The sequence below is a fragment of the Equus przewalskii genome, chromosome 27 (assembly GCF_037783145.1).
Source record: "Equus przewalskii isolate Varuska chromosome 27, EquPr2, whole genome shotgun sequence".
Classification (NCBI taxonomy): Eukaryota; Metazoa; Chordata; class Mammalia; order Perissodactyla; family Equidae; genus Equus; species Equus przewalskii.
In genome coordinates, this window is record NC_091857.1 from 35,129,448 (window position 1) to 35,142,234 (window position 12,787).

Here is a 12,787-nt window from a genome sequence, read left to right on the forward strand (position 1 = left end):
AGAGAATCCAGTTATCTACTGACCGTTGGCTGACCTTGAGATTCTTTTTTTTTTTTTTTTTGAGGAAGATTAGCCCTGAGCTAACATCTGCTGCCAATCCTCCTCTTTTTGCTGAGGAAGACTGGCCCTGAGCTAACATCCATGCCCATCCTCCTCTACTTTATATGTGGGATGCCTACCACAGCACGGCTTGCCAAGTGGTGCCACGTCTGCATCCAGGATCCATACCAGCAAACCCCGGGCCACCAAAGTGAAATGTGCGCACTTAACCACTGTGCCACCAGGCTGGCCCGGGACCCAAATGTTGGACTCCAGACTTTTAAATCAATTATAAACATGTTTGAAGAACTAAATGAAATCATGTTTACAGAATTAAAGGAAATTATGACAAATAATATTGATAAAGAGGTAGAAATTATAAAAAATAACCAACTAAAATTTCTGCAGTTTAAAATACAGTAACTGAAATAAATATTCACAAAATGGGCCCAACAGCAGATCTGAGCTGGTACAAGAACCAGTGACCTTGAAAACTGTCAATACAGATTATCTAGTATGAAGAACAGAAAGAAAAACAAGTAAATGAAGAGAGCCTCAGAGAGCCCCAAAAAGAAAGGCACAGGAAAAAAACCTCAAAGAAATAATGGCTGGAAATAACCCAAATTTGATGAAAAACTTTTCTCTACACATCCACAAAACTGGACAAATTCCAAGAAGGAAAAATCCACACCTGCACGGCTCACAATTAGTTGCAAGATAAAGACAAAGGGAAAATCTTGAAAGCAGCAAGAGAAAAACACTTTATGCAGTATGTACAAGGGAGGGAACCTCAATAAGATTAACAGCTGACTTCTCATCAGAAACAAGGGAGGGCAGTGGGATGAAATGCTCAAAATGTCAAATGAAAAACACCATCAAGTAAGAATTCTGTATCCAACACAACTAGTCTTAAAGAAAGAAAGTAGAATCAAGACATTCCCAGATAAACAAAGACTGACAGAATTTACTGCTAGCACATCTGCCTTACAAGAAGTACTAAAAGACTTCAGGCTAAAAAGAAATGACAGCAGATGTTAACTGAAATCCACAAAAATAAAGACCACAGGGGAAAGGCAATTTACGCAGGAAAATATAAATAACAGTATAAATAATTTTTTATTCCTTATTAACTGATTTAAAAGACAACTGCATAAAACATAACAAAGCTGCAATCTGTTTGACAATAATAGCACAAATAATGGGGAAAAGGGAGCTAAACTAGAACAAAATTCTTATAACTATGGGAACTAAATAGTATTCATCTAAGTAGATTGTTCTGAATGGAGATGCACAATGTAATCCCCAGAACAACCATGAAGAAGCCCATCAAGGGCACAGTGCACAGTCAAACTGTACATGGAAACAAAGTGAACATTGAATGACTTCATTTTCGCATTTCCACACTTCAAAATACCTGTAAATTTGATGTTAACGTAAGCTACACAAAGAAGACAGAATATAAATATTAAATTACTGATGAACAGACTAAACCTTGCATTTTATATTTCTTCTTTACAACTAATCCTCTTGTAAAAATAGGGTGCATTATATCTAATTGACATTTTCCCTTACATAATCAAATGTTCAATTGCCATACACAGTAATCATTGTACTCTCTGCATTAAAAAAAAAGTTTCTTATGAAAAAGGTAAATGACACTTTAAATAATTAAGATTTTAAAAACTGATGCTTTTCATCAAACTTACAAATTTATGTAATGGCAAATCAATGCAACAGCTCTACATACACAGAATGCTTTAAAGCCATAAAAAAAATGGCTAGTCTTTTCTGAATATGCTGTACACTAAAATCATTAACAATTTTTAGCATAATAAAACCAAAGAAATAGCACCTGAAATTTTAAAAATTGCACACAAAGCCTACAATAACCAATTCACCTGATACTTCTGTTAGCCTGACTGACACGATTACATTTTCGCCGTCTCTTGAACCTCTGGCTTCTTCGAAGTTTTTCATTGAATTTCTGACCAAGTTTAAAATCAGAGGAGATTTTCTTCATTTTTTCTTCAAATAAGGCTGACAATCTCAAAGTCATACTGTAAATCTGCAAGAATGTGAGAGCAAAACTAGAACTACAAAATATCTTAGAAAATATTTTTATAAAACAAATTGTATAATTACTGAAGCTACTTGCAATCTATTATATCACTGTTACAGATAATGGCTGTTACTTATTTTATCTATTCCCCACTCCTTCTCTTCAGTGATATCTGCAAGAAACAGGCAGTGTCAAACATATACCTCTCAGATGAAAAGAATGTAGTTTTAAATCAAGCAACTCTCTAGAATTGAGGGCTTATGTCTATGTCAGTGGTTCTCAATTGGCTTTTCCCTTTTTCACATATACATATACAAACCCCCATCATCTCCCCTTCTCCTAAAGTTAAGGTGGGAAGTTGGCTGGTTTGAAGACTGCTATTTAGGCAGCAAAAGAACAGTGTCTCCTTGGGCAACAGAACAAAAGCACTTTTACACCAGTCAGTACTTGTAATTTGACTGCCTTTGGTGCTACTTAGATCTAAATACGAATTACAGACAAAAGGATACCTTGCATCCAGTAGAAGAAAAAAATATAACCTAGAACTTAAATATACGTGAAAAGTTGTGTTTTTAACAATTTTTATAATTAAATAACATCAAATCTTTAAAAGAACAGCAACGTGATCTTCAGTGCCACTAAAAATTACTTCTGGTCTAACTATGTATTTACTGGATGTACTCTTTATTCATCTACAATCATCCCTAAAAATAAGTGTAAAAGTATCGATATCAATAAAATAAAATAAAAAAATATCAATCACTCTAATGCATGGCAGAGGAGGGTGGTGGAAACTATAACACTAGAGAACTTAAAAAAAAAAGTATGTGAGATACATGAATTTCCTATATAATTCATATATACACATACATATGTAAAGTGAATGTAAGTGAAATTTGTAAAACCAGGTACAATTTTTAAGTCATAAGAGAAATGCAAATCAAAACCACAATGATGTAATACTTCATACTCATTAGGATGGCTACAATTTTTAAAAAAAAAAAAGAAGTTGGCAAGGATGTGAAGAAATTGGAATCCTCATATATTGCCAGTGGGAATGCAAAATGGAGCAGCCCTTATGGAATACAGTTCTGTAACATATTCCTGAAAACACTAAAAACAAAATTACCCTATGAAACAGCAATTCCACCCTTAGGTATATACCCAAGGAAACTGAGAGAAAGAACTCTTACAGACACCTTGTATTCCAACATTCATGGCAGAATTAATCACAATAGCTAAAAAGTAGGAATAACTCTAGTGGCAATCAAGGGATGAATGGATAAAACAAAATGTCACATCCACACAATGCAATATGATTCAACCATAAAAATGAATAATGTAGACAGATGCTACAACATGGATGAACCTTTAAGACATTATGCTGAGTGAAATAAGCCAGACACAAAAGGACCAACATTGTATGATTCAACTTATATTACATATCTAGAAAAGGCAAATTCATTGAGATACAAAGTAGATTAGAGCTTACCAAGGGCTGAGGGAAGGGCAGAATATAGTTATTGCTTTATGGTTACAAAGTTTCTGTTTGGAGTGATGAAACAGCTTTGGAAATAGATAGCAGTGATAGCTGAATAACTTTGTGAATATAAGTAATGCCACTAAATTGTACACTTAAAAACTGCTAACATGATAAATTTTATGTTATATATATTTAACCACAATTTTGAAAATTTGAATAATATACCAAAAACCATTAAACTGTACACTTTAAACGGGTGAGTTGTACAATGTATCCTCAAACATGTATTTTAAACAAAAGGGGGGAAAAACTTTTAATTATTCTCTCTAGAAATAAACAGTCTCATAAATGGTGAATATTGACAATAACAGAAGCTTGGAAAAAATGTTAGATTTTAATGTTAAACTGATCCAAAAAGCAATTCAAATATTGAGTGCAACGAAAGAGTTCCCAAATTGAGACAAGAATTAATAAAGCAGGAGGTGGGGTAATAAGTAATGAGGGGAAAGTGAAATTAAGGCAAAATGGTTAATTAGCAGCAATAATTCACTGATGATAGAGAAAGTGCTATAATATCAAGCTTTACTTTTAAAATCTTACTTCTCATTACTGTTGTTTATTTTTAATTACCCAGCACACTGGCTATAATGGGTGCGTTTATGAAAATTCACCGAGAGTACATGAGCACTTTTGTATATTTATTATACTCCAACAAGTTTTGAAAAGTTATCCAATATATAACATTTTCACAAAAATTGAGGAGTGTATTCACTACTTGTGTTCCTAAATAATCAAATAGCTCATGCACTTCTCCTTCAGATCCAAAATATGAGTATGTTGTCAGAAGTCAAACCCTCACTTCAGATTTCCCTTTTCTTACTTTTAATATTGTTCTAGACTTTATCAGTAAGTTTCCCACCACTTTTCAAAATTCCCATATATATGAAAACATAGATTTTTCTCATCCTATATAACAAATCCAAATTTGTTCATTACACTGGTGCCCTCACGCCCATCAACCCTCATTTATTCATAAAACTTTAGGAAAGATAAACATTACTAGTTGTAAGGTAACAACAGCACATATCTGAGCAGTGGCAAAAGCTCTATTCTCAACAGCAAACTTGCTCTACTCACTTATCTTTAGTATTCCAACCTTTGCAAGGAAGTAGAAAATTAGCATCTACACAGATCATGTATACTTTGTTATTTATACACCACTTTAAAAATTACCTTTGATCTTTTGTTCGGTGTATATGCTTTTGCATTGCTAAATATCAACCGGATGTCTTTGCAGAATTCCAAAGGGCTGTCATAATTTCCCGCTTCTAAAGTTTCCCTTACTGTTCCAAAATCCATTGGAGTATCTATAATATCTCGGTAGTCCTAGGTTTTAAAAATAATAATTAGTTCTAAGATTTGATTCCTACTTTTAGAAATATAAATGCATCAGATCTCTAAAATATTCAAAATGACAGAAGAGAAAAAGGTTAGAAGGATATTAAGAATCAGTAATTTTTAAAGAGGTCCAGACATACAGACAAGAAATGTACCAAAATGTTATACTTGGTAGCAAGATATGGAATGGTTTTTATTTCCTTCTTACACTCTTCTGTAATTTCCAAGCTTCCTACAGTAAATTTGTGCTTTATAATCTGACTTTTGGTTTTTACAATCATTTTCCATTCCACTACTGGAGGACCGAAGATAAACACTTCTAATCAACTTACAGTTTTACCGGGGCTGGGCCTACTTAGATAATAAATAACCACGTAGAATGCTCTCATTATTATGTAACACTGGTTAACTAAGTCTTTTTTTTTTTTGGCAGGGAAGGAGTCGCCCTGAGTTAACATCTGTTGCCAATTTTCCTTTTCTTCCCCCTCCCCAAAGCCCCAGCACATGGTTGTATATCCTAGTTGTGAGTCCTTCTAGTTCATCTATGTGAGCTGCCACCACAGCATGGCAACTGACAGACAGGAGGTGTGGTTCCAGGACCAGAAAATGAACCCAGGCCGCCAAAGCAGTGAGAGCCAAACTTTAACCACTAGGCCATCAGGGCTGGCTCTGGTTAACTAAGTCTTAACGTGAGTCACAGAGGTGTCCATAAATTCAAGAAAATTGCGTATAAAACTCTTCTACAGCTGACTTAGTGGTAAAAGAAGTTAACATAAAGCATAGACATCTTATTCTTTAAAATTTAATTCAAATACCTCTACCCCAATCTCCACTATACAAAACAAGAAAAGCCCCAAACATTCAAATAATGGTAACTTACTGGATATTCAACCAAATCAACAGGTTGTCTAAAAGGTTCAGAATCTTCACACTGAAAAATTAAGTTCACTAATTCCTTACACTGTTTCTTCCAGTTGCTTTCAACATAGTTGACTGCTTTGATACTCCTTTTTTTCCAATCATGGACCTAAAAATATATTCACAACATTAAAACATTTTTCAGTCTTGTAAAATCACACTCTGGTATGGTACAGTATGGTGGTAAAAACGCATCTGAGCTGTTGTCTTCCATATTATGCTATAAGAATGTGGCTACTTTGATCTTCCATGAACTTAGAAAAAATCCACTTTTTTGTAAAAAATCAACAACGTCACATCTGTTACTCTAAAAATATTTTTCATTCCAGCAGTTATCTCCCAAATTTAGAAAACGTTTTCACAGAATGTGAAGTATCACACTGGATAATGTGGTAGGGAGAATAATGGCCCCCAAAGATGTCTACATCCTAATCTCAAGAACCTGTGAATATGTCACTTTACGTGGCAAAACGGACTATGGAGATGTGACTAAAGGTACAATCTTGAGATAAGGAGACGGTCCTGGATTATCAGGGCCTGCCTAATGTCATCACAAGGGTCCTTATAAGAGGGAGGAAGAGGGTTAGTCAGAGACTGGAAGATGATACACTGCTGACTTGACGATGGAAGAAGGGTACCATGAGCTTCCAGAAGCTGGAAAATGCAAAGAAACAGAACCAACCCTAAAATTTCCAGGAAGGAACAGAGCCATGCCAACACTTTGATTTTAGCACAGTGAGACCCATATCAAACTTCTAATCCACAGAACTGTAAAATAATACTTTTATTGTTTAAACCACTAGATTTGTAATTTGCTACAGCAGCCATAGCAAACAAATATTAAAAAGATACTAAACATTTGAGAATCTGTTTAGAAATGAAATTATAAGAAAATGACAATCAGATGCTAATAATTTAAATCTAACTTTTCAATGTTATTTGGGGCAAGCACATTATGAAAATTAATGTGATAAAAAGCTTAAATTTAAGCAGCATTTGGATAAAACATAAAACGTTAACATTTTTAACCACTGTCAGATTAATAACCTTTACTTTTTATTAAGCGACTACATTAGAACTTCAAGAGCTGCTGGTGACACCACAATTCTAACTATCCAATATGAAAAACTTATTTCCATACAACCTTCTGCTTAAACTCTTCTAACAAATCCTCATTATGGAAAAAGGTTGCTACCAAATGCTAGTTAATTTTCCCCTTAAAAGGTCTCATCTTCTTCCCTTCCTCTCCATTCCAAGCAAACACTATCATTGACTAGGTGCTCATCCTTTACTCCTAGATTCTTCCAATGAACTCCTAACTAACTTCCTTTAATGCCTCTCCTCTTATCCCTCAAAATCTATTTATCTATTTTGGCTGTGCAATTGATTCTCTACTTTAAGTTTAAAAGAAATCCTTGGTTATCAGTATCACCATAATCTGCTCCCAACATAACAGCCAAACACAGCCACTTTGCTCACTAGTTCTAAGATTCAACCTCTACCCTAGTCAGGCCAGTGCCCTCACCAGTCCAGCGACATGCCACACATTCCTACTTTTTTGGCTTGGATCATAATATCCCCAGCTTTTTGAATGTCCTCTTCTTACTCCATCTCATTCAGAGAACACAGTTCAAATCAAAACTCTTTACGAAACCTTACCTAACTATCCACCTTTCAGTGGTTTCTCCCCTTTCTCTTATATAGTATTCAATATCTGTATCAACATAACTTTCCAAAGACAACATCTAAAATCTTACGTTGATTTTAAAACAAAGAGTAAGTAAACAAGAAAGGTCAATCAGGCAGATTAACTTACTCTCCTTCTTCCAGAAGATGTTTTAGGAAGATCACTATCATCCTAGGAATAAAATCAGAGCACATTACCTGTTAAAATTCTCATTAGAAATGTAATAATCTTAATAGGTCTCAGGAGGTTATAACTTAGCAAAATCTCAAAACACATACTCTATCACAGGATCTTTGTGGCACACAGACTCCAACAAACCAATCATTCTTAATAACCCTTTACATTCCCTAAGAACATGTAGTAATTCCTAAACATAGCTATAAAAAGTTGCTTCGTGCATGTCTTAAATAGTACATTTAAAGCAGCTTTAAATTTGTATTTTATGTCTATCCAGAAAACCCTAGAAAGAGTCTCCTACAGTTCCTGGATTTCATACTTTATATATTTTCTTATTCTCTAAATCACTTACTAGTATATCCATTTTTATTCCAATATAAATTAGCATGAAAATCAGTGACCTACATAAGAGTTTGTGTAGAAAGTGACACTGTTTTTAAGAATATCCTTCCTACAAAGCTTGATTCCATATGAAGTGAAATTACACATCACTGATCATCTGCCGTACTTACACTTCAATACCATCTTGAGTGAAGGACTTTAGGGGACTGTGAGTAAAGTTCATTAATTGTTAATTACAATTAAATTCAACTTCCAGATACTGGTTTTACCAAAACTATTTCAGAAGTACCTTATAATACACCTTTCTCTATCTAAAATTTGGAAGGAGAACGTATTCTGCACCTGTTATTCACTTAGATATATGTTGTTTATTTGATATCAATTACTGGCTAACACAAATTACCTCATTGACCAGCTAGATAAAAAATACTACCTTTATCAAGAGCCCTATTTTCATAATTTATTGGCATATAGCAAGAATTGACATAGATAACCAGCATTTTCTACTTCACTCATTATTTTTAAGTTACCATTTAAAATTTACAAAAATGATTATAAAATTGACAAACTTCATACCAAATCCTCGGCATTTTGTTCATCATTTTCAGAAGTGTTAGAAAGTTCTGAGATATTTGTACAGTCTTGATTCCTAAAAAACAATTTTTCACTTTTTTAACAGCATGCAGACTTAGTTACTGTTGCTAAAGATTCAAACTACAGGTTAAGATAAAATAGTCCCCAACTACGCATGCCCAATCTCAAGCAGAGGACTATCAGGTTTTCACTCTACCCTCTCTGGAAAGAACTAACCCCCTTACAATATTGAAACTAAATTTGGGGGTTTTTTTCCAGTTAAGTATGTATGGAAATTAAGCTGGTAATCCACAAATAACATATGTATGGCCTCAACTGGATGAATACAACAATGATTTTTTTCTAAGTATCTCACGAGTAATATTTATGCAGTGAGCCAAGAAAATGGTTGATTTGAGAAAAAGGGGAATAGAAAGAAAGAGGAAGTAGAAATTAAAGCATATTATATCTTAACCTCACTATACATACAGAAGAAGAAAGTATGCTAAAGTATGGATATATCTAGGCATGAAGGAGATGAGAATGCGTATGTGATCTTCCTGAAAGAGAACAGAAGAGAGCTCTGGGCAAAAGGTAGTAAGTCCTCCAGACATGGGACAGATTCAACCCAGGAAAGTGAGACAGACTGGAGTTAGTAACTTCATAGTTTGTAGCTGGATAGTGAAAATCATGGCACAGCTTATAAATTATCCTCTCTGACATATGATTCTTTCAAAGAATTTTTATAGCTATGGGAAAATGCATATAAATCACACAGCAAAACTCATTAATTTTAAAGGAGACAGGCAGAGTAATCTGTCCAAAGTCACCCAGAATGTTCACTAGAAGAGACTACGTTATAACTTGGATCTCAATTTCCAGGTCAGTTTTCACCCCACTAATTAGTTCCCAATGCAAGAAAATACGTGGAATATGCACTCTCACAGGATATAATCCAAAACAGATTAAACTGTCATTCATTTACTGAAATCATAATCACAGTAAGGAGTAAAATGTCATTCAAAGTAACACATTAAAAGGGTATAATTCAGACCAAAAAAATTAAGAAAGGATGGCTCCAAGAGCATAATATGCAAATACACTTTTTCATAAGAACTATATGAGGTCACTTACTTGATAAATTTTAAAAGTTGGTCAGTTATCTTCTTAGCTGATCTTGCAATTACACTCTCAGGTTCATTAAATGTTCTGGCATTATGTTCTATATATCTCACTTCCCAAATTAATGCAGATAGCCTCCTTCAAAACAAAAAGTAGGCAATTAGGGCTTAGAAAATGAAAAGACAGAAAAGAAACCACATTTAAAAATCCAACATATTAAGCCAGCATGACATATTAATTAAACCATAAATGCAAAGTTACAACTAATAACCTTGCAATGCTCTCAACTTGATCATGGTCATAAGCAATTATACTGGATGCTGAACTGCAGAGAACAAATTTAAGGACCAAAAATCTTAACAGATGACATCATCACATCCAGAAAACCAAAAGAGTAACCTTTCATTTTCACAATGCCTATAGATACATTTGAAGCTGCTGAGACTTAATGAAGAAAATGTGTTAAATACCATCACTCCTAAGAGAGTCAATGTCACCGTAAACTGGCAAACTGGTTTTTGATCAAATGCACAATCCAATGTTCAACTACATATAAAATTATACCAACAAGGCGGACTCAAGAAAAAGGTTTTAGTAATGGTAATTTCTTGAAGTAGTTAAATTACAAAAAATAAAATACCATCAATTGAAAAAAAAAAAACCATTTGGAATAGGAAATTTTAGTTACCAGTGCTCTAGAAGCCAGAGGTAAAAAGTTCATAATGCTGTAGAATTAATCTTTCAAAGGCCAAAGTTCAATTAACTAAATTTCATTCTTAAATGGAGCAGCTCAAAAGAGGAATGTTAACATACATTAATAAACAAATACAATTTCTAACTACTTAACACAATTTGTAAGACAGACTACTAAAGATTTAGGAATGAAACATCATACATCGTATTTTTTCTTACCCACCAGGATCTTGCCCTACCTACCCACACGCATGTAGCACAATGTCTTACACAGAGGACCAAGAAATCAGTATTATGAAAGAAGAGAATGAAATAGAAAATAATGTTAAACAGCCCCCTCTCCACCAATGTCACTATCAACCAACACTACCTCTGTATACTCTAATTGGTATGGCCAAATATCTTTTCAAACTATTTTTGAAGTAGGTTTCTACCAACCTGTAAAATCGATTAACAAGTCTCATTCGAATTGTGTAAAGATCAGTTGGATAAGCTACCACAGTACAGTACTTCGGATACGTACATAGGTCAACTGGACCTGCAAAAGCTGCTGCTATATCTGTGAGGGCAGACAGAAGAATTTTTATCAATAAATCCATTACCTCTGAGTGATATTTCTCTACAAATCATTCATAAAATAGAGTTACATTTAACACTGCAGGGATAACTAAAAGGTAACAAATAGAAATTGCAGTAAAGAACATAACCAAAATTATGGTACTATTTTAAAACACTTTTATGGAAAAGAAAACTTGAGCATGAAACTTTTCACCCTAAAAAAACTTACCAAGATTCAAAAGTTGATCTATACCACTAATAATTCGTTCACATTCTTCGTCTCTTGATTTCTGACCCCATTCACCATCTTCTGGTTTGTACAGCAATTTCTCTAGCTCATCTGAAGTGACGGAAATACTAGCTCCTAATTCTTCAGGGGGATCAACTATGAATTCCACCAAAAAAAGAACAAAAAGAAAAAAAATCAAATTGAAAAACAAATGTACACAATACTTAAATTCAATTGTCAAAGTTCATCAACAAGACACTAATTGTAAAGGACAAAGCAGTTACTATACAGCAGATAAATCTGACAGACACCACCTAAATCCAATGATTAAAGTTGACACCCCCCAGAGCCACAAAGGCCCAGCAGTTAAAGTTCAGTGTGCTACACTTCAGCAGCACGGGTTTGGTTCCTGGGCGCAGAGACACACCACTTGTCTGCCAGTAGCAATGCTGTAACAGCAGCTCACATAGAAGAACCAGAAGTTTTGTACATATACACAACTATGTACTGGAGCTTTGGGGAGAAAAAGGAAGAAAAACAGATGAAGACTGGCAACAGACGTTAGCTTAGGGTGAATCTTTACCTGCAAAATAGAGGAAATACTGGTCACATCAGCGTCATGGTGGAGTGACCACTCATGGTGGAGTGACCTTGCCCGAGAGTCTCTCCCCTCCAACATACAACAAAAAGGAGCAACCATATTCCAACAAAAAATATCCCAATAGCACAGGAATCCTTGGAGATTCACAGCAGTCATAGGACATAGGGCAGAGAGGCTGGAGCCCCCCTCGGAGGAGAAGCTTGAACTGGGAGAGAGAGAACTTCGCTCCCTTCCCTGAAGACTGTGGTCGCTGCCGTGGGAGGTTCCGTGACGGAAGGACTGGGAGAGGGGTTGCGCATGGCAGGATCACCCAGGACTCCCTAGAGCCCTTGCAGCCTACAGCGAAGCCCTCTAATGGAGCGACAGTTTTCACATGGGGTGACCTCATCAAGCCAAGACTCCAGGACACCAGAGTGCGAGAACTGATTGGGAAACCAGGTCTGCGGGAAAGAGAAAGCACTCTCCACCCCAGCCAGCGCTGTGCCACGCCACCTCAGCTGAAGGCAGAGGGCCCAAAATACGGGGCTCTCAGCCCCCATATAGTGGTGATAGGCTGTAACTGCAACTGAATAATATCACAATGAGAAAAAATCATTACTTCCAGCATCAGGCAATTCATTAAATTTCCAGACCAGAGGGAAAATAAATACCTAGAATTATGTCCTAAGGACCCAGAAATAAGTAAACTAAACGACAATGAATTCAGAATAGCTATTGTCAGAAAACTCAATGAGGTGAAAGAAAACACAGAGAAACAATTCAACAAGTTCTGGAGATACTTCACAAAAGAGATTGAAACCATAAAGAAGAATCAATCAGAAATAGTAGAGATGAAAAAAAAAGGAAGAGAGAAAACAAAATACAGATTCCCTGAATGCTCATGTGGACACCATAGAGGGGCAAATCAG

At 35.2% G+C, this 12,787-nt stretch overlaps 1 protein-coding gene across 1 annotated transcript in view; it reads right to left on the minus strand.

The window, feature by feature from the left end:
• The window catches only part of BRWD1 (bromodomain and WD repeat domain containing 1), a 136,825-nt gene that overhangs the window by 22,126 nt on the left and 101,912 nt on the right, over nt 1-12,787 (minus strand). The window contains exons 30-37 of the mRNA XM_070597488.1: nt 11,279-11,434; nt 10,930-11,050; nt 9,811-9,936; nt 8,680-8,752; nt 7,714-7,755; nt 5,860-6,006; nt 4,815-4,967; nt 1,938-2,104 (exon numbers count right to left, since the gene is read on the minus strand). Of these exons, the coding sequence (XP_070453589.1) occupies nt 1,938-2,104; nt 4,815-4,967; nt 5,860-6,006; nt 7,714-7,755; nt 8,680-8,752; nt 9,811-9,936; nt 10,930-11,050; nt 11,279-11,434 (985 nt within the window). The remainder of the gene's footprint in view (nt 1-1,937; nt 2,105-4,814; nt 4,968-5,859; nt 6,007-7,713; nt 7,756-8,679; nt 8,753-9,810; nt 9,937-10,929; nt 11,051-11,278; nt 11,435-12,787) is intronic.